The following is a 26,923-nucleotide window of genomic DNA, read 5'->3' as shown; positions in this document are numbered from 1 at the left end:
GGTTCTGCACCTCTGTGGACCCACTATGCCCTTATTATACTATAATTCCAGACCAAGATATGGTCCAGCTCCTTCCTCATCCAGCCATTGTTAGACAGCCAGGATCCCAAGTACCTGAACCAACTGCTGGTGATGACAATATTGTGAGAAGAGCAAAAGGAGAGTAATCGTCTAGAGTTATCATTTATAGTTCCCGAGCAAAATGGCCCTAGAAAAATTTTGAAGACATTTCTGGGGCAACTTGGTGAGAAGTTCATATCTCTGATTATAATAAATTTGTCATGCAAAGGAATGGATTGTGTCACTGCTGCTAGTTGCTGATAGAATTCATCTTTATTAACATCTGTAGTTTCCTCGGTGGGCGTGTAGGCTACAATGATGGACAGCTGCCCACAGTGATGCCTCAACCTGGCATGTAGCAGTCAATCAGAAATAGAGTGCTACATCGTGTAATCTCTCCCTGCAAAATCACTGCTTCTTTCAGAATGAATGATAATGGGAAAAGTTGTACCTCAGGGTTTGAATATCCCTGCTGTATTGTAGCTTCATATAGGGTCCTATTTGTAGACTCATGTTAACGTATCACTAATTTAATTGAATAATAAAGGCATAAATAATTTCCATGAGGTTGGCATATGAAAGAAAACGTTGCAGCCTTCTTGTCAGGTACAAGCAGAAAAAGCACTCTTGGTAGTGGATGCTACCTGGACTTCCATGAGCAACCAAGAATTTAACATGATCCCCCTGGTTATAAACTTAATAAACAGCAAGTACTCTGTCCTTTAACTGATATAGCTGATCTCTACCAGTTCTTCCAGTTGGCTTCCTTTTCCTACAGTAGAACCTCAGAGTAATGAACACCTTGGGAATGCAGGTTGTTCATGACTCTGAAATCTTTTTAACTCTGAACAAAATGTTGTGGTTGTTCTTTCAAAAGTTTACAACTGATCATTGACCTAATACAGCTTTGAAGCAGAAGAAGAATGCTGCTTTTAACCATCTTAATTCAAATGAAACAAGCACAGAAACAGTTTCCTTACCTTGTCAAATCTTTTTTAACTTTCCCTTTATTTTTAGTAGTTTACATTTAACACAGTACTGTACTGTGTTCAGTTTATTTATTTTTTGTTTCTGTTGCTGCCTGATTGCATACTTCTGGCTCCAAATGAGGTGTGTGGTTGACTGGCCAGTTAGTAACTAAGGTTCTACTGTATTTGTATTACATTTGATTTTATCTAAGTTCAGTTTGTTAGCTAATTCTCATCCCTGGTCCCAGTTTCGGCTAGAATTATAAAATTATTAAACTTCAGTGGCTGGGTCCAATGAATTTGAGGCATAGAGCTGTGGGTGTGTTTTACATCCTAGAGCGGGGATGGGCAAACTGCAGCGCTCGGCCAGGGTACTGGGTTGTGGCCGCACCAAGCGGCTCGGCCTTGCTCCAGAGCTCTAGCCGGGGCACAGGGTTGGGGGCCGAACCACGTGGCCCTTGGAAGCCGCGGTATGGCCCTGCTCCAGCTCCTACACTCTCCAATGGGAGCTGCAGGGGCGGTGCCTGTGGATGCGGCAGCGTGCAGAACTTCTTGGCCGCGCGCGCTGCCACATAGGAGCCAGAGAAGGGACATGCCAGTGCTTCCAGGAGCTGCTTGAGGTAAGCACCACTCGGAGCCTGCACCCCCTGAGCCTCTTCCCACACCCCAACCCCCTGCCCCAGCCTTGATCCCCCTCCCACTCTCCAAACCCCTTGATCCCAGCCCGGAGCATCCTCTTGCACCCCAAACCCCTCATCCCCAGCCCCACCCCAGAGCCCACACCCCAACCCCAATTTTGTGAGCATTCATGGTCCACCATACAATTTCTATTCCCTGATGTGGCCCCCGGGCCAAAAAAGTTTGCCCACCCCTGTCCTAGAGGCATCACAATTCACATATAACAGCCTCATGTACATATTGAACAAGAAAGATGACAGAATAAAAAAAACACTATGGAACTCTGCATGAGGGAGTTGTTGGAGTAGATGAGCAATTGCTCAATATCACTCTACCTTCTGGAGCCTATCAGAAACAAAGCCACTGAAGCAATTCTGTCTACCCCTTCCGAGGTTCCAGGGCATGTCAAGAATAATTAATGGCCAATGGTATCAAAGACAATGTACTTCGTTCAGTGTGATCCCTCTTTTAATTTTTTTTTCAATTTTTCCCCCTCTGAATAAAGGTCAAAGTAAAAGACCAAAGGGGCCATCTGTCAGTCGAGAATAGATGGGGCTCAGAAGTGCTCTGGCCATACTCCTTTTATTGCAGGCATGCCCAGTATGCTGGAGCTGGTTCTGTAGAAGCCAATAATGTTTACTTGCCAGCTGAGAGCTCCCCAACACTGGAAATTCTTTGAAGCTGCAACCAATTAAACTTAGGTTTTGTCTACACTAGCACTTTTTTTGGCAAAACTTTTGTCATTCAGTGGTGTGAAAAAACCCCCTCCCTGACTGACAAGTTTAACTGACAGAAACACCTGTGTGGATAATGCTATGTCAGCAGGAGAGCATCTCACACTGACATAACTACCGCTGCTTGTTGGGTGTGATTTGATTATGCTGGCAGGAGAGCTCTCTCGCCGGGATAGAGCAGCTACACAGGAGACCTTACAGAGGCACAGCTGCAGCGGTACAGCTGTGCCACTATAAGGTCAGTAGTGTAGACATAGCCGTAGTAATTTATTTTGAATGAGCATGACAGTCTGGATATTAATAAAATATATTCTACTTATAGATTCAAATAGGTATTGGCACATTCTTCAGGTAAATACAGGTACTTCCTTGTGGTCTCTTTTAGATGAACTGTCCTGATTAATTTGTGTCTCAGTATTAAGGAGTAAATCTAATTTTCAGATAAAGGAGGTGATAATTATCTCAGTAATTGGATTTCTTTCTGTGTAGGCTCATGGGTTTCATTATTCTTTGTCCCCTCTCATTTTTTCTTAATCTAATTTTATAACTTTGTTTTGCGATTTGATAGCTGAAGCTAAATTTTCATGGAAGGAGTTCAAAGAGCTTATCTTCAAAATTAATTGTAACAAGGTACTGATTAAGATTTTTTTTGATTTTCTTCTAACTGAGATAACTTTGGGGGTCTATAATACAATGACTATAGAATAATGTCATTCAAAAAGAAATTCAATTACTGAGCTTACTGCCATATTTCAGAAACTCTAGGGGTTCATAAATCTTATTAAATGAAGGCTTCCACCCAGAACAACAGATTCATTTCTTTTAAAATATCTTAGTAAAAGCTATATGAAACTGAATTGATTTATCAATATGAAGATTGTAGTTTTAATGAATTTATTCAGTTTAATGCATTTTATTTTTTCTCTTTAAAAGAAAATTTGATCTAGAACAGTATTTCTCATCCTGGTAGGTTAGGACCTCTATAAGGAGCACAGGGCAGAAGAGAGGAACATTGGGAACACTACCCTGGTCATTATCCATGATATGATCATATTAAACTACTAGAATAGAACAAAAATTAAGTATGGATATCACTTCTGGTTTTTTATTTTAACCAATAAATACTGATAAAATACCCCGATATAGATAGATAAAATATGAAATCTGTACTTGTCCAATAAACACTGCAGAAGATCCAGAAATGGTAAATTATATCTATGGATGTACAGCTTGTCTACAGAGCAGTAGTATACAGGAGTGTGATTATTAAAGTACATTAATGTGTTGGCAGAGCACAGACCGTGCTTTTTCACACAAGGGAATATTACAAAGAGATTACTCATTACAGTAACATATACTGTATACTGTAGTATTATACTGTGTATAATATACATTATTCATTAAAGTATACACAAAGAGATAGCCCTAAACTCCTGATTTTTGACATCTATATAAAATTCAAAAATTGCTAAAAATAACCCTCCCCAAAACAGGATGAATAAACCCAGAGAAACAGAAGCTCTAAGTATGGCATAGCACATAGCATTTGTCTGATTATTTACTTACAATAAAACAGCTCAAAGTTTTCTTTTAAAAAGTCATTGCTTTGTCATAACCTGGGAGAATTTGAAGCCAGATATAAAAATAACAATTTTAGGGAAGACTTGCTCAACTTGCATTCCTAAAAGACTCTCAGTATTTGTCAAACTTACAAAAGTATTCTCTGTAGGCACCTGTCCTGTGCTCTGAGTACCTATCCCATAAATTAAAATATACAACAGTATAGAATGTAAAGGACAAATAATACACATACAAATAAATATTCACTAGACTATTATTTCACAAATGGTGCATTGCGGGAAGGTCTAGATGGGTTTTGTCTGCCACGAATGCCTCAGCCCCATGCTCTCACTTCCTGCAAGCAGCAGCACACAGGAAGTATTTCTGGGGCACGGGTAGGGCAGGATAGGCTGCTGAGTGTTCATTTGCTGGCTCCAGCCACTTCTCCCACACTGACAGGTTTCAGAGTAACAGCCGTGTTAGTCTGTATTCACAAAAAGAAAAGGAGTACTTAGAGACTAACCAATTTATTTGAGCATAAGCTTTCGTGAGCTCCAGCTCACTTCATCGGATGCATTCAGTGGAAAATACAGTGAGGAGATTTATATACACACAGAACATGAAAAAATGGGTGTTTATCATACACACTGTAAAGACAGTAATCACATAAGATGAGCTATTACCAGCAGGAGAGTGGCGGGGAGGGGGAAGAAAGCCTTTTGTAGTGATAATCAAGGTGGGCCATTTCCAGCAGTTAACAAGAACGTCTGAGGAACAGTGGGGGGAGTGGAGGGAGATAAACATGGGGAAATAGTTTTACTTTGTGTAATGACTCATCCACTCCCAGTCTCTATTCAAGCCTGAGTTAATTGTATCCAGTTTGCAAATTAATTCCAATTCAGCAGTCTCTCATTGGAGTTGTTTTTGAAATCTTTTTGTTGTAATATTGCGACTTTTAGGTCAGAGATCGAGTGACCAGAGAGATTGAAGTGTTCTCCGACACTGGACATGTTATTCCTTGACTTTAGCAAGGGTCGGTCCTGGGGCTGGTTTTGTTCAATATCTTCATTAATGATCTGGAGGATGGAGTGGATTTCACCCTCAGCAAGTTTGAAGATGACCCTAAACTGGGAGGAGAGGTAGATACGCTGGAGGGTAGGGATAGGATACAGAGGGACCTAGACAGATTAGAGGATTGGGCTAAAAGAAATCTGATGAGGTTCAACAAGGACAAGTGCAGAGTGCTGCACTTGGGACGGAAGAATCCCATGCACTGCTACAGACTAGGGACCGAGTGGCTCGGCAGCAGTTCTGCAGAAAAGGACCTGGGGTTACAGTGGACGAGAAGCTGGTTATGAGTCAACAGTGTGCCCTTGTTGCCAAGAAGGCCAATGGCATTTTGGGATGTATAAGTAGGGGCATTGCCAGCAGATCAAGGGACGTGATCGTTCCCCTCTATTCGACATTGGTGAGGCCTCATCTGGAGTACTGTGTCCAGTTTTGGGCCCCACACTACAAGAAGGATGTGAAGAAATTGGAAAGCATCCAGCGGAGGGCAACAAAAATGATTAGGGGGCTGGAACACATGACTTATGAGGAGAGGCTGAGGGAACTGGGATTGTTTAGTCTGCGGAAGAGAAGACTGAGGGGGGATTTGATACCTGCTTTAAACTACCTGAAAGGGGGTTCCAAAGAGGATGGATCTAGACTGTTCTCAGTGGTAGCAGATGACAGATAAAGGAGTAATGGTCTCAAGTTGCAGTGCGGGAGGTTTAGGTTGGATATTAGCAAAAACTTTTTCACTAGGAGGGTGGTGAAACACTGGAATGGGTTACCTAGGGAGGTGGTGGAATCTCCTTCCTTAGAGGTTTTTAAGGTCAGGCTTGACAAAGCCCTGGCTGGGATGATTTAGTTGTGGATTGGTCCTTCTTTGAGCAGGGGGTTGGAGTAGATGACCTCCTGAGGTCCCTTCCAACCCTGATATTCTGTGATTCTGTGATCCATAGGCCTTAGGCCTACTGTGCCACTGGACTTCTAGCAGTTTAAAATCTCCCAGATTGGCTTCAGTAGCCTCCAGGAGATTGAGCCTGATTCGGGGAGACTCACGGCCATGCCGAGAGGGTTGGCAACTGTAATCAGCCACCTGGGAGTGATTGCAGCCCAGCCATGGGGAGAGAGAAGGGCCAGCTAGGACTGCAGTAGGGAAGGGGTAGGAATAGGACAGCAATAGCAAGAGGGCTGGGGGAGCTGAGCAGGGGGCTTGGGCTGGGAAGGGTGGAGCAGGAGGCAGGGGATGGGTAATAGTGGATCCTCAAAAAAGATAAAATGAAGTTGGAAGGTCACCTTAGTAAGACGTTTGAGAACCACTGCACTTGACTCATTCAGCCTTCAGCCCATCCTTTCTTATGAAGCACAAGAAAAAGAGTGAGGTTTGTAATATACCTACAAGCTAGCAAAGTAGACAATGCCAGATCAAGGTCAGGAGTGCATTCCGAAGTTGAGGAAACTTCATGGAGGACACCTTGCCAACAGACTCTCTGTCATTTAATCAAGTGGTCTCCAGCTGAAGTGCCTGTGCTGATCTCAGTTGTGACAATATGACAACGGGGGAAGAGGTGATCTCTCAGGTAGCTAAATCCAAAACTATTGAGGGCTTGATAGATCAAAACTGATTCCTTGAATTCTACCCAGAAGCTTATTAGAAGCCAGTGTAGATCCGAGATCTTAGAACGCCTGTTTAATGTGTTTCCAACATGTAACTGCTGAATAAATTAATCACAGCATTCTTCATTAGCCTACACTTCTTATAGTTCTAAGGGACAGCCTAATGTACAGTGCATGATAGTTGTAGTCTAATATTGAGGTGACAAAAGCATGGATAATTATGACAAGGACCTCTTCTCATGAGGCACAGATGGAAAAATCTCTCTTGGCCACATCAAGGAGCAGAGTAGAATCTAATAACACACCCAAATTTATGCAGATATGTTATTGAGGCAGTGTGCCCTTTATTTATAAGAGATGCCATAATAAATTCCTCAAAGTCTTTCAGCAGCTTTTCCCAGCCCACCAACAATATCTCTTATCTTGTCTGGATTAAGTTTCAGACAGTAAATGGAGACTTACTCCAGACATAAATCAAGAAGCCCCAATCCAAGCTCCAGTTTCATTTTAACACTCTGTAATTAATTCCGTATCTCCAGCTGGGGCAGTTTTGGAGACTTAGAGCTGATTGCTATCGACATGCTGAATGCTTTTACAGCCCATGCATCCTTATTAAGCCTCCTAGCAAACTCATATACACATTAAACAAGAGCTATGACAATATAGACCCTGTGGCACTGCTTGGGAGAAGATATTCTGAGAAAAGAACAATTACAATTAACCTTTGTTAAGATAAGAATGGAACAACTCAAGTGAAGCTTCACTCACTTGTGCTATCATGTGCAAACAATTTAAGAAAAGCATGGTCTGAAAAGCTGTTAACAATAATAATCAGCACAAACACATTGGTTTTTATCCATTGCTAGAAGTTAATACAACTAGTGCAGTTTCTACTCCATGCCTACAACTCAGTTGACTTTGATGTAAGGACTCTTAAAGCCCTCAGATTTGCACTGCTACAGCCTTCTCAATGACCTTCCTCGGAGTTTGGATACTGGTCAATAGATAACCAAATTGTCAATACCAGAAGTTGCTTTCTTGAGCATTGGCCTCACAACAGTTTCTTAAAGAGCTCCTGGCATCCTTCTCCATTTTCCAGAAATACTGGATATCTCAACCTATAATGGACCCAATACCTCCCTACAGGCCTTCACCAGCCAACAAGGTTATGCAAACCATAGCCCACACCAAGCATTACTTATTATCAAATACTGGGCAAAGTGACTCAAACACTGTGTTACTCATATTCCATTCCCCCTTAAGAAACAAAGACTTCTGTGTGCACAGAGTGATTTTAAAACGTGGGTTTTACAGTTATCATAGCACCTTGTTCATTCATTGGGTTGAGAGAGTAAAACAATGTTCCTTGATGTCATATTCCAGTGTATAGCATCTTATTTGTACTTTAGTGCAACGATTAATTATGGTATTTATAATTATTTCCTTTAATATATTCCCACATGTAATCTTCAATTTCTTATTTTTAATAGAATATTAAATCCTTAATGGGGGTAGAAAAGACCAAAGGATTTTGCCAGATCGTGGTATCTCCCAGTTTTAGAGATGGAATGTCCCATTTGATTCAGTCTGCTGGTCTGGGAGGGATGACACATAATACAGTCCTGATGGCCTGGCCACAGTCATGGAAACAAACCGATAATCCTTTCTCATGGAAAAATTTTGTTGGTATGTATTCTCTTAGTTTTATTTATGCCATTTTAATGAAAATATATAATGGTAATGTATTTTAAATGTTATTTTGTAAACTTGTTACCTGGAAAAACAAATTTAGAGATTCAGAGATTTATATGTAGTTCTACTGTAAGACCTACTCAAAATAGTGGGTTAATGTTAGTCCCATTGAGGTCAATGAAAACTGGTGGGTGCTCAGCACTTTTGAAAACCAACACACTTTATTTAGATGTCAAAATATGGACTTCAAAGCCTAACTTTAGGCTCCTATTTTTGACAGTTTTGGCATAAATAATTATAAAATTGGCCCCTTCTTATTCAAGAAATTTACTTCTTATGTGCATTCAAATTCTTACGAAATTCTTTTATCAGCCTTTACTCCTTTTAGCCTGCTGAGCCAATACAAATAAGAAGGCAAAGCAAATGGATTCTGTTCTTTCTTGTGCATTATTATTTGAATTGATTATTAAATTCTAGAGCTGGCAAAAATATTTTTTTTCAGTAAATAAAATGCATATTCTTTATTGGAGCATTTCTAAGCAAAACAACACTTTGATTTAAAATAAAAAATTGTAATTTTCTTTTTGATTCAAGTTACAAAATATATTTTTTAAAACATTTTTTCTCTTTCTTTCCCATTTTTTGCCACTGAATGAATGATGTGGGTTCACTTTTTCCTCTTTTCTTCTTTTCTCATTTTGCAGCTCTGTAAACTTTTCAAATTGGAGAAATTTTGAGAAGTTAGAGAAGAAAAAGAAAAAAAGGAGAGGAAAAAGTGTCAGGGGGAACTTGAACATTATTCATTATATTGTACCACATGACAAAAGGAGAGAAAAATGGGGGGGAAAAGAGGGCAAAATTAAAATATGAAATTTCAAAAAAAAATTATCAAAAATTCTAATGAAACCAAATTTTCAGTTAGAAACAAAACAAAAAGTTTAATTTAATTTTGTTCTGAAATTTCCACTCTAAAATTTTTGGTCAAAATTATTTTCTTAACAAAAATATTTCAATAAAAGCCCATTTTTTTAACCAGCTCTACTACGTTCCAATCTGTTACATCAATGAAAATCTATTTAAGGCCGTGGTATTGCTCACATCACCAAACACACGATTTAAGGACAGTGGGATTGCATGTGGCTACTGAGGGTTACATTTGGCTTACATAACCTTTTATTACAGGTGGTGATTAGTGTAAAGGATCTTTTATCTCAGAACCTAGATTCTACTGTTTTCTTTAAAATAAAAAAAAATTGTTGTTATTAACATATAATTAATATATAATCATTAAAATTATACAAATATTTATCCTTATTAATACTAACTGTATAAATTCACATTTCAACACAGGTATTATAAATCTTTTTCATAACATATCTCACCTTCTAATTCCACCTACAATGAATGAAGAGAGTCTCAAGCCTCTAATCAGGGATCACACAAATATCATGTTGGAAGTTCTAGTCTGTAGTCAGTTACACATGTTGTCCAAATATGAACAGTTACTGAGATTACCACATGAAATCTTTCATAAACGTTTGCCTTCTTTTATTGTTTTTCCTCTGTAAATCATGTAAGTTATCATTAAATCGTACATACGTCCCTTTTTATGTAATGTAATTGCAGTTGTTTCGGTCCCAGGATATTAGAGAGACATGGTGGGTGAGGTAATATCTTTTACTGGGGCAGCTTCGGTTGGTGAGAGAAAGCTTTCAAGCCACACAGAGCTCTTCTTCAGGTCTGGGAGCACTTGTGCTGTGTGGCTCGAATAGTGCTGTGTGGCTCAAAAGCTTCTCTCTCTTACCAACAGAATAGTGCTGTGTGGCTCAAAATCTTCTCTCTCACCAACAGAAGTTATTCCAATAAAAGACGTTACCTCACCCATATTGTCCTCCTTATGCAAATCATGTGCCCTGCTTCACTTCTGTTTATTTCTCTACATTTGTTTCCTTTAAAAGATCCATTTGTGTTTGGTCCACTTCTTATAATTGTCTATATATTTATTTTGTTCAAACTCCAAAAATGGTAATAACATTATTAAATCTGTTTGATTTAATATAAAGCTCATTTTTCCATTGCAATATTTTCTTGTACTTTTCCTCCGTGCCATTAATGTTGAGGATTGCCTGTTGTGACACTGTTTGTGGCTCCTGAGTGGCTCATGACCATGAGTGCCCACTTCAGGGCAGACTGTCAAAAACAGGGCAGACACCCCAGATTGGTGGTGTGTTCTACAATTAGTTTTCACCAAGTCAGTTACAATGTGAACTCCTGGATCACTATAACAGTTTTAACATGGAGTCACAGACAGTCCCCTTAGACTCTTCAGTCTATCTTGCCACTCAATCAAACTAGACTTAGTGGTAAAAAATAGTCACTTACACCAAAAATCACACCATAGTCAGGTTGCTGCCAGTCTCAAGAGACCAGTCACTTACCCCAGATCAACTGGTACTCTAGATCTTACATCAAAAACAACGCCTGTAGCCAATCCTATAATAAACCATCTAAAGGTTTATTAAATAGGGAAAAGAAACGAGAGTTATTTTCAGGTTTAAGCAAACATATACACACAAATGAGTTATTACCTATATCCTAAGAGTGACAGAGTTGTAGTGATCTGTCAATTCAAAGTGTCTTTTAGGGTTGACCTAGGGATAATCCCATGGAGTTCTCTGCCTCAGTTTGGAGTCTCTGGCCCTGTCAGAGTTCAAATAGCAAAGAAAGAGATGGAAAATATTCCTGTGACTTTGTTTATTTCCTTCATTCAGCTTCCAAGTCCACAGGAAGAGTTTCCTTGCCTTGCACATAGCATTTCTGAGGTGCAATAGGGCCATTAACCAATCCTTCATATTTCGATGTTTCTTGATGGACCATCTAATTGTGATATTCCTGGATGGGTAAGGGGGACGATTCCAGTGCCTGGGTTCACAGCATCAGAGCAAACATTTTAAAAGTTATAAAAGCAAAACTTACATATTTTCTTATAACATGGAATACCAACATTACAACTGAGATTAATGCATGCAGCAACTTACAAGCATCTCATAAGAGTCTAAACACTACATACATTCTTATAAAACTAAACCTATTTTGAACAAAACTAACATACATGTGAACTGGTCTTGTTATCCAGCACAATCTGGGGCACCCTGCCTATATCCTACAGAGGGCTCCAGGTGTGACCCAGTCAGTTTTAGGCACCCCCACTCTTTTCTTTCCGAAGGCTCATGGCATAAGGTACCCGTACACATGGGGCTCAGGGAGAAACCTGGTCAATTTAAGTACCCACCCTTACCCACGAGGCTCAGGGCTCTACAGGTCTGCGGAATCTTTTCCCAGTGAAAGAGCCTTACACAGCTGTGCTCTAAACATCTATTTGTTAGCAACACACACAGGATACATATGCCAAGCAAATCTATTGTGCTCACCACTCCCAATGTACAGACAAATTTCATCCGATGGCCAGTGAGGATTCACTCGTCTGGGGGTTCCTGGCACCCGCACACATCACAGTCGTGCAGGGGATACTATATCTTGCAGCTTGTTGTTGTATTGCAGTACAGAGTTGATTCCCAAAGAGCTTTGCTTTTCATTTACATTATATAGATAAAACTAGCTACCTCCTTCAAATTTACTAAACCTATCACATTATCCCACACCCTAACTAACAAAATTTTTAACCAATTACACACTGATGCAATCACATGCAATCCCACTGTCCTGTGTGTCATCCTTCCTAACCAAGTATTTATATTTTATCTTTCATGTCCAAATTGAAACTTATTTGTGACCTTCTCTGTGCAGATGGTCAGCATAAATTCACTGGTCAGAACTTACCTTATCTCTGTACCATTTGTCGAGTCTCTCTGAATCCTTGCTAAAATTTCCCAGTGCCTGGGTATCTCTACTTTACAACCTTGGTGGTTATAAGTCTTGTTAGGGACATTCAGTCCTTTATCAGCAACAGCAGCAGCAGCAGATTATCCTTTTTTTTTTTTTCAATTCTAGTGGTGACCTCCCTGAGTTTCACACAAGACTGGTTTAATATGGGGGGATTGATTAGGTCTCTGGCCTACAATCACCCGCCGTGATGATGCTTTCACCCAAGCAGTCATCACTACCATGGGATACCCATGTTACATTAGTAGGTTACACTTCCTGGGTATGGTGAGCAACAGTGTTAGTTAATTCGCATGTTGGCCATCTTGTATCTTCCAGGTGATTCTTCTTACACATTCTGCCAATATCACCATGCGTAAAAGCAAAGCCAATTGGATTCCAATTATCACCACTATGGGGTGAATCGTTGTATTAAAAGCTCCAGTCGCCATAGGCAACCATTCCAGTAATGTTTCCCACCAAGGGTTATATTCTGTTTCAGCAATGGTTTTTAAAAGCTTGGTCACTTGTTGATTGTTGTGCTGCATCACTGCAGATTGTTCTTTAGTGCATTTTATATATTGCAAATGGTCTTGCAACACAGAGTGAATTAACAGTTATCAAACTAAACTTATATTCAGACCTACATTAACAAATCTTACATCACTAAATACATGGACATTGTACTGCAAATGTTGTACAATGTTGTACACTAACAATGTTAGTACAATGTTGTACTAACATTCCCATTGGCCAGGAAAGGTGAACTGCAGCCATTGGGAGCTGCAGGGGGCTGTGCCTGCAGACAGTCAACATCAGCAAAATGTCTCGCAGCCCACAATCAGATTACTCTGATGGGCCACAGGTTGTCCACTACTGCCCTATAGTGACTATATACCTTAATCAAATACAAGTTATTAGGCTTATTACAGGCATAATTGGATGAAATTCCATGGCCTGTGAAGGTTATAGAATTAATCTTCTCCAACATTAATAACAACTCCCTTTTTAATGTATCTTCCTTAGCTTAATGGCTGTAACACTGATAAAATATTTTGTAATAATTGTCCTTATCATTACACAAATTAATTTTGGCTCTCCTCCAGATATTTTTCCATTGTTCTAAAATTATATCTATTATGAAATATTTTTTTCCCATTTTTCACTAGAGGTAGTCCTGTCTTCCAGTTCCATCAGCAACAATTCATTGTACCATGTGAACATCAGGGCCTTAGAAGTGGCGTTACCTGCATTAGTGTTCTTATTTTCATTAATAGTCTTCTGAATCTTTTGCTTCCTAGATGGGTTATGATATAATGATTTAGTTCAAAATAAGCCAAAGCTATTATATTATAATGTATTATATTAATATTCTCCATGAGTTCTTTGATGGCATTGATTTCCATAATTTTATTATTATGGTATAGCTGGCTAATGTCTATATATCCTTTTTCCTTCTATACTTTGTATATTAGAATTAGATAACCCAGTTGAAATTGTGGCATGTCTCTAATAGATAAGCCGGGGATGGGCAGGGGGAGAAGGAGCCCTCTTGTTTGTATCAAATTCCATATCCGAAGGGTTGTTGTGGCATCTGCATTGTCTCCCTTTTGTGTTAGTCTAACATTTTTCAGTAAAAAAGATGAATGAACTAAATTTATATTTTCTTGCGGCCACAACCTCCTGTGCAGTGATGGGGGGGTTTGAAGGGGTGGAGCAATGGCCCCTCCCCTGGGGCTGCCCTCCTCTGCCAGAGGAACGGGCAGCTGGTGCGAGTTCCCCACCTTCCTAGGAGTGGTGGAACTCAGGCTTCCAGCTTCAGCTCTGGGGTGGCAGGTGCCAGGCTCCAGCCACAGGGCTTCAGGCTCCATCTCCCATTGGGGGGAGGCTTCAGGCTACAGCCCTGGGCTCATTCCCATCCATCGCCCCTGGCCCCCACTACCTCCCTACCTATCTCTCCATCCATGGCTTGCCAGGGCTGCATAAGTCTACTGTGAAAAGTGATACATACAAATATACATATATCAGTTTTCACAAAAGCAGCCTTACTAGCTATCAAGGCTAAAAAAAAAAAAAAAAAAAAAAAAACCAGCCAAAAAAGCAAAAGAAACAACAACAAAATAGACAAGAATGTGCAAAGCATCTTATTTTGTTTCTATTATGTTTAGTTCTAGTAAAGAACTAAAGACAGAGACAAGTGTACATTATTTTTATGATTGAGTCTGAAAAAACCCCCTACAGAAATAAATTACAATGATTTGGATCTGTAGATGTTCATATTTATTTTTTTTCCCTAAAGTTAACTAAGTATTTTAGGAAAAATTGTCAGAGCGGCCACCAAAAAATTTCTTGTGAGAACCCCTGGTCTAGGTAATACTTAATCCTGCCGCGAATGCAGATGACTGGACTAGATGATCTCTTGAGGTCCCTTTCATTCCTTCAATTCTATGATTCTTTGAGTTGATTGCACATGTCCATTCCACTGTCAGTGCATGTGCATTCCAGTGCACAGTTTTCAGAGAGATTTTCCCTTAGCAGTACTATATGGGGCAGCATGAGCACCCTCTGTTGTTTCATGCACTGTGCGCAGGCATAAAAGGTAGAGCTGCCCCCGACCTTCTCCGTTCTTTCCTACTGCCCATGATGGTTGTTGAGCTCTCTTCTTGGCTTCTGCAAGTCTTTTAATCTAGCATGTAAATCGTTCCCCTTTTAGAATCTCTATGATTAGTGTAGTTTAAAAAAAAATTTTCTGTTGTTGTGACGCCCAGTCTGGGACTAGTCCCAGTACCAGACATATGCTATGCTGTCCAGTTTCAAGCTCTGCCACTCTTGTGGTAAGGCAATACCTTTCAGTGATCCTCACCTGTGAAGGGGTCCCCGGAGTGCAACCTGGACTGTCGGACAACTGTGCTCTCCAAAACCCACCAGCCTGGGGTATCCCTCATACTGTGATGCTGATGTCAAGCTGCAAACCTCTGATAGGCACTGCACTTACCCAGACATCCATAAGCAGGGCCATACCCAACTAAGTTACATGAATGATCTCCCAGCCATTCATGAACCATCAAGAAGGAGGCTCCAGCCAGTTCCCCCAGCTCCTCAGTCTTGCACCCCAGAACTGTACCGTCTTGCACTGGTCAGAAGTCTGGCCAGTTAACCTGAGCTGAAATTTCCCAAGCACTTCAACCAAAACACACTGTTTTAGGTAAAATATAAAACAGATTTATTAACTACAGAAAGATAGATTTTAAGTGATTATAAGTGGTAGACATAAAGATTAAAGGTAGTTACCTTAAGAAAATGAAAAGTAAACACACATGCTAAACCCTAAACTTTTAGTAAAAAGAAAAGGAGTACTTGTGGCACCTTAGAGACTAACCAATTTATTTGAGCATAAGCTTTCGTGAACTCACGAAAGCTTATGCTCAAATAAATTGGTTAGTCTCTAAGGTGCCACAAGTACTCCTTTTCTTTTTGCGAATACAGACTAACACGGCTGTTACTCTGTAAACTTTTAGTCTAAGCAAGAGTTGAATCAAACAGCTTTTCTCACCGTGACAGGTTAGAGTTCCTAAATACACAGACTGGAACTACCTTCCAGCCTGGGACTACCCTTCCCCCAGACAAAGTCTTTGTCTTCCACACGTTCTTCCAGGTGTTGAGATGGGGGTGGGGGCGGGGGTAAGAAGGAGAGAGGCCAAGTGATGATATTGCTATCTCTCTGTCATACTTTCTTCCAGCTTGCTGGAAAGATCTTTACTGTGACGTGAATTAGTCTTCCCCTATGGTGTATGTGTCTCCTCTAAGAAGTCTCTAGGATAATGAATTGTGTGTTGATGAGCCATTAACACTGTCTGGCTATTAATGGCTACTCCTTTGTTGTAATGCAAAGGTTGGCTGTGGGCATCTCCCAACCTCACAACATTTCAGTAACACACACATATCAAAACTTCATAACTTCACTTACAATGATAGCACATACAATCCAACAGGATATTAATATTCAACAGATCAAGACTTTTAAAATGATACCATACAAGGTATATTTTGTACAAAACATACCAGAATTATAAGACAGTGGTGAATATGGGAGTTCCAGGGTGCTTCTTTGAGATACAGAGTGTCACACCACCTCAGCTGATTGTGGGAGATGTAGCATCTGTAAGGGCTTTAAACACTGCTTCAGGAAGGACAGGACAGCTAGATTTAAATATCATTAGCCTGCATAGTGTTCCTTCCTCACGTCAGAGGAAGGGGCATGTTGGTGTTAACTGACAATAAGATGATTATGTTTTATGTAAACAAACAGGGCAGGACCTGGTCCTCACTGCTCTGCTAGGAAACAGTTCTACTTTGAGACTTCTGCATTATCAACTCTATACTTCTGAAAGAGGCCTACCTTCCAGGGCCTCAGAATATGCTGGCATGGTCATCTAAGCAGGTTGAAACACCAGAGTGGTCCCTTTGTCCAGACATAGCACAGTCCATTTTCCAGCTCTCAGGAATTCTCCAAGTAGATCTGTTTGCAACAGCAGATAACAGAAAATGTCACCAGTTTTGCTCCCGGGAGGGCCCCAGGCCAGGTTTAATAATAGACACTTTCCTGGTGCCATGGTCAGAGGTCTCATGTATGCCTTTCCCCCTTTGCTTTTTCTACCCAAAGGCCTATCAAGCAAGACAAGGCACATCTTATACTGATCACCCTGCCATGGCCCCATCAAAACTGATTTTCTGAGGTCTCAGACCTATCTATCTGTTTCCCCCACTGTCAATTCTGCTGCACCTGGACTTGATTTCACAAAATCATGGCTGCCTCCTCCACTCCCATCATCTGGCCCTTCACCTGATGGCCTGGGGGCTAGATGGTTAACATCAGCAGAGGAATCCTGCCCTAGAGAAGTTCAGGATGTTCTTCTGAATAGTAGAAAACCATCAACTAGAACTACGTATCTTGCTAAATGGAAAAAGGTTTCCATGTGGTCCTTGCTTCTGTTCAGCACATGCTGGATAGCTTATGATGACTGGAAAGAGGCTAATGTGGTGCCCATCTTTAAAAAAGGGAAGAAGGAGGATCCGGGAAACTACAGGCCAGTCAGCCTCACCTCAGTTCCTGGAAAAATCGTAGAGCAAGTCCTCAAGGAATCAATTTTGAAGCACTTAGAGGAAAGGAAAGTGATCCTTAACAGTCAGCATGGATTCACCAAGGGCAAGTCATGCATAACGAACCTAATTGCCTTCTATGACAAGATAACTGGCTCTCTGGATGAGGGGAAAGCAGTGGATGTGTTATTCCATGACTTTAGCAAAGCTTTTGATACGGTCTCCCACAGTATTCTTGCCAGCAAGTTAAAGAAGTATAGGCTGGACGAATGGACCATAAGGTGGATAGAAAGCTGGCCACATCATTCGGCTTAATGGATAGTGATCAATGGCTCCATGTCTAGTTGGCAGCCAGTATCAATTGGGGTGCCCCAAGGGTCAGTCCTGGGGCCGGTTTTGTTCAATATCTTCATTAATGATCTGGAGGATGGCATGGATTGCACCCTCAGCAAGTTTGCAGATGACACGAAAGTGGGAGGCATGGTAGATACGCTGGACGGTAGGGGTAGGATACAGAGGGACCTAGACAAATTAGAGGATTGGGCCAAAAGAAATCTGATGAGGTTCAGCAAGGACAAGTGCAGAGTCCTGCACTTAGGACAGAAGAATCCCATGCACTGCCACAGACTAGGGACCGAACAGCTAGGCAGTAGTTCTGCAGAAAAGGATCTAGGGGTTACAGTGGACGAGAAGCTGGATATGAGTCAACAGTGTGCCCTTGTTGCCAAGAAGGTCAATGGCATTTTGGGATGTATAGGTAGGGGCATTGCCAGCAGATTGAGGGACGTGATCCTTCCCATCTATTCGGCATTGGTGAGGCCCTATCTGGAGTACTGTGTCCAGTTTTGGGCCCCACACTACAAGAAGGATGTGGAAAAATTGGAAAGAGTCCAGCGGAGGGCAACAAAAATTATTATGGGGCTGGAACACATGATTTATGAGGAGAGGCTGAGGGAACTGGGATTATTTAGTCTGCAGAAGAGAAGAATGAGGGGGGATTTGATAGCTGCTTTAAACTACCTGAAAGGGGGCTCCAAAGAGGATGGATCTAAACTGTTCTCAGTGGTAGCAGATGACAGAACAAGGAGTAATGGTCTCAAGTTGCAGTGGGAGAGGTTTAGGTTGGATATTAGGAAAAGATTTTTACTAGGGGAGGTAGTGAAACACTGGAATGGTTTACCTAGGGAGGTGGTGGAATCTCCTTCCTTAGAGGTTTTTAAGTCAGGCTTGACAAAGCCCTGGCTGGGATGATTTAATTGGGAATTGGTCTCGCTTTGAGGAGGGGGTTGGACTAGATGACCTCCTGAGGTCCCTTCCAACCCTGATATTCTATGATTCTGTGATTCTATGTACTTAAAACATCAAGACTGGCAATAAGCTCAATCAGAGTACACTTAAAGAAAAGAAGTACTTGTGGCACCATAGAGACTAACAAATTTATTTGAGCATAAGCTTTCATGAGCTATAGCTCACTTCATCGGATGCATTGAGTCGAAAATACAGTGGGGAGATTTATATACATAGAGAACATGAAACAATGGGTGTTACCATACACACTGTAACCAGAGTGATCACTTGGCACCCTGACAGCAGGATTGTCTGGCTATGTAGACTCCCTTCTCAGGCCCTACGCTACCAGCACTCCCAGCTATTTTTGAGACACCACTGACTTCCTGAGGAAACTAAAGTCCATCGGTGATCTTCCTGAAAACACCATCCTGGCCACTATGGATGTAGAAGCCCTCTACACCAACATTCCACACAAAGATGGACTACAAGCCATCAGGAACAGTATCCCCGATAATGTCACGGCAAACCCGGTGGCTGAACTTTGTGACTTTGTCCTCACCCATAACTATTTCACATTTGGGGACAATGTATACCTTCAAATCAGCGGCACTGCTATGGATACCTGCATGGCCCCACAGTATGCCAACTTTTTTATGGCTGACTTAGAACAACCCTTCCTCAGCTCTTGTCCCCTAATGTCCCTGCTCTACTTGCGCTACATTGATGACATCTTCATCATCAGGACCCATGGAAAAGAAGCCCTTGAGGAATTCCACCATGATTTCAACAATTTCCATCCCACCATCAACCTCAGCCTGGACCAGTCCATACAAGAGATCCACTTCCTGGGCACTACGGTGCTAATAAGCGATGGTCACATAAACACCACCACCACACCGGAAACCTACTGACCGCTATTCCTACCTACATGCCTCCAGCTTTCATCCAGACCACACCACACGATCCATTGTCTACAGCCAAGCTCTGCGATACAACCGCATTTGCTCCAACCCCTCAGACAGAGACAAACACCTACAAGATCTCTATCAAGCATTCTTACAACTACAATACTCACCTGCTGAAGTGAAGAAACAGATTGACAGAGCCAGAAGAGTACCCAGATGTCACTTACTACAGGACAGGCCCAACAAAGAAAATAACAGAACGCCACTAGCCATCACCTTCAGCCCCCAACTAAAACCTCTCCAACGCATCATCAAGGATCTACAAACTATCCTGAAGGACGACCCATCACTCTCACAGATCTTGGGAGACAGGCCAGTCCTTGCTTACAGACAGCCCCCCAACCTGAAGCAAATACTCACCAGCAACCACACACCACACAACAGAACCACTAACCCAGGAACCTATCCTTGCAACAAAGCCCGTTGCCAACTGTGTCCACATATCTATTCAGGGGACACCATCATTGGGCTTAATCACATCAGTCACAAAACCAAAAATTTGTGGTTTAGTAAAGCATATCTTTCAGAATGGCATTCACTCTTCGATAGTTTGCTCCAATAGTTAAGCATTTCATTGTTAAAAATTTGAGCCTTATTTCAAATTTTAATTTGTCTAACTTTTTATTTCCAGCCATTGATTCTTGTTATGCCTTTCTCCACTAGGTAAATGAGCCCCTTAGTACCGGGGTGTTTTCTCCCTCTGAAGGTATTTATATTCTGTAAGCAAATCACCTCTTAATTTTATTTGTTTATGAGGTGTACTGAGCAGTTGAGGCCAGCTGAGACTCATGGCTACATACCAGGGAGCTCCAGGCCATCTGGTACTAGGGCAATCTTAGGGTTGCAATAGTATTTCAATATCTGTCTCACCAATAGCTTACAAAAATAAAATCACCTACCTACTTCTGTTCATTCCTCCATTGTTTATATATGCAAGGACTGTTTAGCCCTTTTTTCCACAGCATCACACTGGAATCTCCTGTTCAGTTGTTTGTCGACTAATACCCCTAACTCCTTTTCAGAATCACGGCTTTCCAGGATTTGTGTATGTAGTGTTTTTGTAGCTGTGTCAGTCCCAGCATATTAGCAAAACAAAGTGGGTGAGGTAATATCTTTTATTGGACCAACTTCTGTTGGTGAGAGAAGCTTCTGAGCTAACAGAGGTTTTCTGTCTCACCAACAGAAGTTGGTCCAAAAAAATATTACCTCACCCACCTTGTCTCTTTGCTTTCCAGGAGACAGCCATTCATTATGTAGGCACAGCTAGCATTCTTTGTTCCTTGATGTATACATTTACATTTGGCTGTATTAAAATGCATTTTTGTTTTGCTTACCAAATGATCCAGATCACTCTGAATAACTATCCTATCCTCTTCATATTTTCCTCTCTGCCAATCTTTTTGTCATGTGCAGTTTTGTCAGCAATGATTTTACATTTTCTTCCAGATCATTGATAAAAATATTGAATAGCAAACAGTCTACTACTGATCCACCACAGAACCCCACTACAAACCTCCTATTAGTGTGCTATATTTTATCATTAGAATGTGGTGGGGTATTGTCAGGGTTCCTTCCCCACTCTGAACTCTGGGGTACAGATGTGGGGACCCGCATGAAAGACCCCCTAAGCTTATTCTTACCAGCTTAGGTTAAAACTTCTCCAAGGCACAGATTCCTTTCCTGCCTTGGGATCGCTGTCACCACCAAGTGATTTAACAAACAATCAGGGAAAAGACCACTTGGAGTCCTATTCCCCCCAAAATATTCCCCCAAGCTTACACCCCTTTCCTGGGGAAAGCTTGAGCAAATATCCTCACCAATTGGTTACAATCCTTCCTGATGCGGGGAGGAGGGGACGCTGATCTGGTTGGGGGAAGCGGGGGAGATAAACTTCCTCTCAGGGAGGGAAAAGCCCCTCAGGCAGGCTTGATCTGGGCGTGGTGAGAGGGAGACAGCTTTAAGCTGGGCAAGCCTTACTTTCACAGGCATGAGAGCTGGCCATGGAGAAGAGCCCACGGGGAGCTTGAGGCTAGAAGTATTGGTGTTGTGTTCCCCCCTCCTGTCTCCTCACACATGGGGGAAGGGATGCAGCACCCTGGGACCTGGGTCAGAACCGTAGGGTTTGGGACCTCCCAGAGCCCGCATGTGAGGGGTCCAGGCACAGGCAGGGTCCGTGCTGGGGGAGGCTGCTCATTTGCACCTGGGGCTGGGGCTGCAGTGAAGCCCCTCTCACCTCTGGCCGTGGCTGGGCGCACCCAACTGGCTAGACAGAGCATGGGGAGGGGGCAAGCTGCTGGCCCCATTCCAAGTTCACTCATCAGACACAAGGGCAAACTTTTCTTAAAGGAGCCATGTCTTTTGGTTTGTCCCTCTGTCCAGCAGTAAGGGGGTCTGCAGCTGGTTTCTCCTGGCTGGAGGGGAGCATAGGTTCTGGAGGAGACACCAGAGTGGGCTGAGAATGGCTGGCTCGTTCCTTGAGAAACACCCGAGCCCGTACTCTCCCACCCCTCCTCAGCTAGGCCCAGAAGCTGCCATGCCCTAGCTGCTTGTCCCCCCAGCCCAGCTCCCTCTGCCCTGAAAATTAAAAGGACTCGCACATGCCTGCAATGGGAGCCCTCTGGGAGCTTCAGCTGCGGGAGGGGAAACAGCTGATAGGCGGGGACTTCGCGCCAAACGGCTGATTGGCTGCAGCCAGCCAAAGAGCTGATGAGGGCTGCTGCCCATGCTAAATAGCTGATTGGCAGTTGCCAACAGCTGATCTCCCCGGTGTGTGCAGAGCACCCACTAATTTTTTTCTGTGGGTTCCTGATCTCAAGTTTGTCTTCTGCTTCTGATCTCCCGGTATCCTGAGCCAGCTGAATCTTGACTCCTGTTTTGTGACTGTGGACTCTGGCTCGAACCACTATGTCTGGCTGCCCCTGACTGGGCCATGGCAGCTTGTTCAGACCACAATAACCCTATAGGACTGAGCTCTGTGTGAGAACGATGGACGTAGCAACACCACTACAGCCACCAGATGCATCAGACTTGCCCAAATGGTCCCTCTGCCTCCAGGTGGATAATCAAGCACTGCAGGCCCAAGCTGCGCAGTTTATCAGGAGAAACCAGCAATTGCCGGAGCAAGTTGCTCCCATTGAGACACCTACTGAGGGAACTACAGAACCCTATTTAAGCCAGCAGCAGGAACAGGAACCTGTCAGGACAACTGGACTCCTCCCTGTTCTGGACTGTATACCTTGTGCATCCTGCTCCCACTCCCACAGCTTGATTTCCTGACATCCTGGCCTTGTATGACTCCTAGTATCTGATTCGTGGTTCTGATCTCCTGTCTTCCTCTTGCCTCTTACCCACCGGTATCCTGACCTAGCCTGACTCTGGTTCCTGACTTTTGTTTCTGACCTCAAGTTTGTCTCCTGCTTCTGATCTGCTGGTATCCTGACCCCGCTGATTCTTGACTCCTGTTTCATGAGTGTGGACTTTGGCTCTGACCACTAGGTATGGCTGCCCATGACCCACTTGTGACACTAATAATAGTCCCATTCTTTAGTTTCCTGGTGATTGAATCCTGTATCATTTTTTTCCATTATTTTGCCTGGGGTTGATATCACATTATAACAAGCCTGTAATTACCTGGATCAAACCACCTGCTCTTTTTGAATATTTGCACATTACCAATCTTTTGGAATTTCCTTGGTATTCCAATACCAATTCATTAAATAAAAATTAATAGTAGCAGAACAGAGGTCTCCTCAACCAACTCTTTTAAGATTCTTGGATGCAAGCTGCCTGGATTTCCTGATTAAAAAATGTGTATCCTTAGTAGATGCTGTTTTATGTTTTCCTAAATTACTAGTTCATCATCCTCCTGTGATATGAATACATCATCCTGCTTCTTTCCAAATACAGAACATATATTTATTGAACACTTCTGCCTTTTCTACATCATTATTAACATTTTCACCATTTCCCTCTCCTGATATGATATTTTTTGGTTTCTGACATAATTCATGTTATCCTTGACCCAGCTATCCATGGATTTTTCTCTGATATCTTTAGCATCCCTTATTAGTTTACTTATCTTATCAATATCTAATTTTATATTGATTACTGTCTACTTTCCCTTTTTTTCATTTGTTACATATGAAAGTGTTTGTAGCTGTGTTGGTCCAAGAATGTAAGAGGCAAGGCAGTAGGTTGTATCTTTTATTGGACCAACTTCTGTTGGTGAAAGAGAAAAGCTTTTGAACAATATACAGCTTTTCTTCAGATCTGTTGTTGCTTAAAAGGTTTTCTCTTTCATCAAGAGAAGTTGGTCCAATAAAAAAGGTAATAACTTCACCCACCTTATCTCTCATATATGAGGGTGGACTGATATAAGTCAAAATGTTTTAAAACACTGATTTTAACCATGATTTAATTCAGCAAGCACAAAATGTTGATTTCACTCCTTAGTTTTGCATTTGTACTTTTCAGTTATTTTCCTAAAGACCGGTTGATTCTAATTCGTTGATAACCATTAAAACATCTTGATTTGCAATTAAATACAAGCCTCTACATAAATTAGGTACTTTTTTTTTGTAGGAGGATACACTATGGCTTGGTCTACACTATAAAGTTAGACAGACATGAGTCACTTTGCATTAACCCATTTGTGCATGTGTCTACAATGAAATTTGTCTTTGCCTGACATAAGTGCCCCATTATGGTGATAAAAACACCTCCCCTGAACAGTGTTGAGCCATGGTTGACTTACTGAGGTTAATGCTGTTCAAGTGTAGGCACTGCGTGACCTGACAGTGACCTGCAGTTAGCAGTTAGTGACGTAAAGTTAGCAGTTCTCCCGCAATGCTCCATTTCCTGCAACGCTGACCATTCTGGTCATAATTGTGAACTCCATTGCCCAGGGGTCACAGAAACCAGAAGCCACTGCCATGGATTTTTGGAATGCCTTTTCCTGATTGCTCACTTTACTGAGTATACCTAGTGGCTCTCCCTCGTATTCAACTGCCAACTCGCCATGATACTAGACACACTCCTGCCAGGAGTAGACTGGAGGTGTTGGGTCTCCTAGGCCAGTGGGGAGAAGAGCCTGTGCAAGCACAGCTATGGACCAGCCATAGAAATGTGGCTATATCTATGAACAGATTGCAAGGGGGATGCAGGCCAAGGGGTACAACAGGGATCAGCATGCATGAAAACACAGGTACTGCACCAGGTGTACCACAAATCCAGGGAAGCCAACAATCAGTCGGGTGCTGAGATGAAGATCTGCTGCCTTCACAATGAGCTGTATGCCATACCTGGTGGAGACCCCACCAGGACCCCACTACCATGGATACCTCAGAGGACGCAAGACCGACACCCAGAGCATGAACAGTGAGGAAGAGCAGAGGGAAGACAGAAATGTTTGAGACACCTCCACAGTTTAGCCAGTCCCACCAGCTGAGCACGGGTACACCCAGCGAAGAGGCAGTGACCTCAGGTAAGTGTGTGCATGTATTTTTCCTTACAGTGCTTAAATATAAAGATGGCACCTGGCCCATCCGCAAGACACACACATTGCTGTTTCATTCTTTTACTAGTACGAGAAAAGGTAGCAGTACAAAAAATAGAAGTAGAGTTGGTATGTGCTTTTCATTCCCTTTTTGGGTTAGGTGGGTGTGGGGAGAAGAGGGTACCATGCGGAGCAGTTTGTTTATATACACAGAGATGCCCATTGTATCTTCCTGAGAGATCTCTGAAATTTTCATGGAGATACTCTGCAATCCAGTCCCAAAGGCTTCTAGGGATGGCTACCTTATTTCTTCCTCTGAGATAGACCACTTTCCCACATCAGTCTGCAATGAGTTCAGCTGGCACCATTACAATACACAGGCTAGTGGCATGCAGGCCCAGGGGGTGAGGCCCAGGCCTCAGGAGTGAGATATCAGCTAAAATCACCACCAGCTTTGGAAAATAGTGCCAATATTCAAAGCCATTGCCCTATACTCATACCCATGGAAGATGGACCAACATTTTATTGTTTCATGCAATTAAAATTCTTTCTCTTTCTCCACTCTCAATCCCTATGGTTGGGGCTGGAGAGCAGTGCTCTGCAGAGGGTTCCCAAGGCTGAAGTGTCAATAGTTATGTCTTATTACACTTTTTTATGGGGGTAAGGGAAGGGAATTTTGAAATGTGTCTCTCCCTTTCTGTTGTGACTATAAATCCAATGACACATCTCTGTTTTTATCAGCAGCTTCTGGCGTGGCGGCCTGGAGGTGTACCCTCTCCAGATCCCCAGAACACCTGACCTTGATGAGAAGGAAAGAGAAGAGGACTAGGAGGATGTGTTCTGTGAGATCCTGCAAGCCAGTGCTGCATAGGACTGTAAATAAAGGGCCTGGAGGGTCAACATGGCAGATGGCCTGTAGAAGGGAAGAGGAGAAAGGCCTGGGAACCCCATAAGGACATGCAGTGATATGCATTTGAACATAATGAGTCTTCTGAGGCAGCAGCATATCCAAATGCTGCAGACCCTGGTTGACCTACAGGTCCCAAAATCCTAAAGTCTCCACCCTTTTCAGTTCTTTGAGAACTCCATGGTAGCATCTCCTTACACTCCCAACATACCACTTGGTATCACATGCTGCATCCTTACCCCTACCACTCTATGCCAGGGAACAGCAAAGAAAACCACAACTTCACATACCCTGACCTGTGAGAACCATGGTTAGTGTATGAGTAGTCACAACGGACTATACTTGTGCACTGAAGCAGACAGAAATGTTTGTTGCCTTTCCAATTTCAAAATCCGAGTCTGTTAATTTATGTTAAAAGTTTGTACTGCATTGCCTCTTGTTTTTTGCACATTGTTAAACTGCACTGTTTTTGCCACTCAAGAAATTTCTGTTTATGGAAAATTAAATTATCTTTACTAGTTTACAACCCATATTGCAGAATGCATACGAATACTCAAAACACCCAGCACTTGTAAAGCACCACAGAACTCCTAGTTCAAGAAAACATACAGTCCAATATTTATAACGGTACAGCAAATGTAACATAATCCATAGTTTCAATAAAACATCTAGTCAAATTTATAAATGTACCGCAATCATCATTCCTAACAGAACTCAAAACTCCTGGCCCAGAAACCACTGCAACACAGAACAATGGCTGACTGTTAAAGTTCTCTTTCAAAACTTTCTTCAGTTGCACAGTTCCTTGTTAAGCACTTGTAACAGCCTCACTGTTTGATTCACTGTTCAAAGTCAGCAGACAGCTGCTCCACCTGTGCTCTCCACCCTGGCAGCAGCTTTTCTCCCTTTTGCCTCACAGATATTATGTA

General features: G+C 42.2%; 1 protein-coding gene across 2 annotated transcripts in view; it reads left to right on the top strand.

The window, feature by feature from the left end:
* SLC12A7 (solute carrier family 12 member 7) overlaps nucleotides 1-26,923 on the top strand; it is a 310,242-nt gene that overhangs the window by 245,251 nt on the left and 38,068 nt on the right. For both annotated transcript variants that reach the window (XM_037893370.2, XM_043540293.1), the window contains exon 18: nucleotides 8,155-8,350. In XM_037893370.2, the coding sequence (XP_037749298.1) occupies nucleotides 8,155-8,350 (196 nt within the window). The remainder of the gene's footprint in view (nucleotides 1-8,154; nucleotides 8,351-26,923) is intronic.

This window comes from Chelonia mydas, chromosome 2 (genome assembly GCF_015237465.2).
Source record: "Chelonia mydas isolate rCheMyd1 chromosome 2, rCheMyd1.pri.v2, whole genome shotgun sequence".
NCBI classification, from domain to species: Eukaryota; Metazoa; Chordata; order Testudines; family Cheloniidae; genus Chelonia; species Chelonia mydas.
This window is presented reverse-complemented; position numbering and strand designations above follow the sequence as displayed.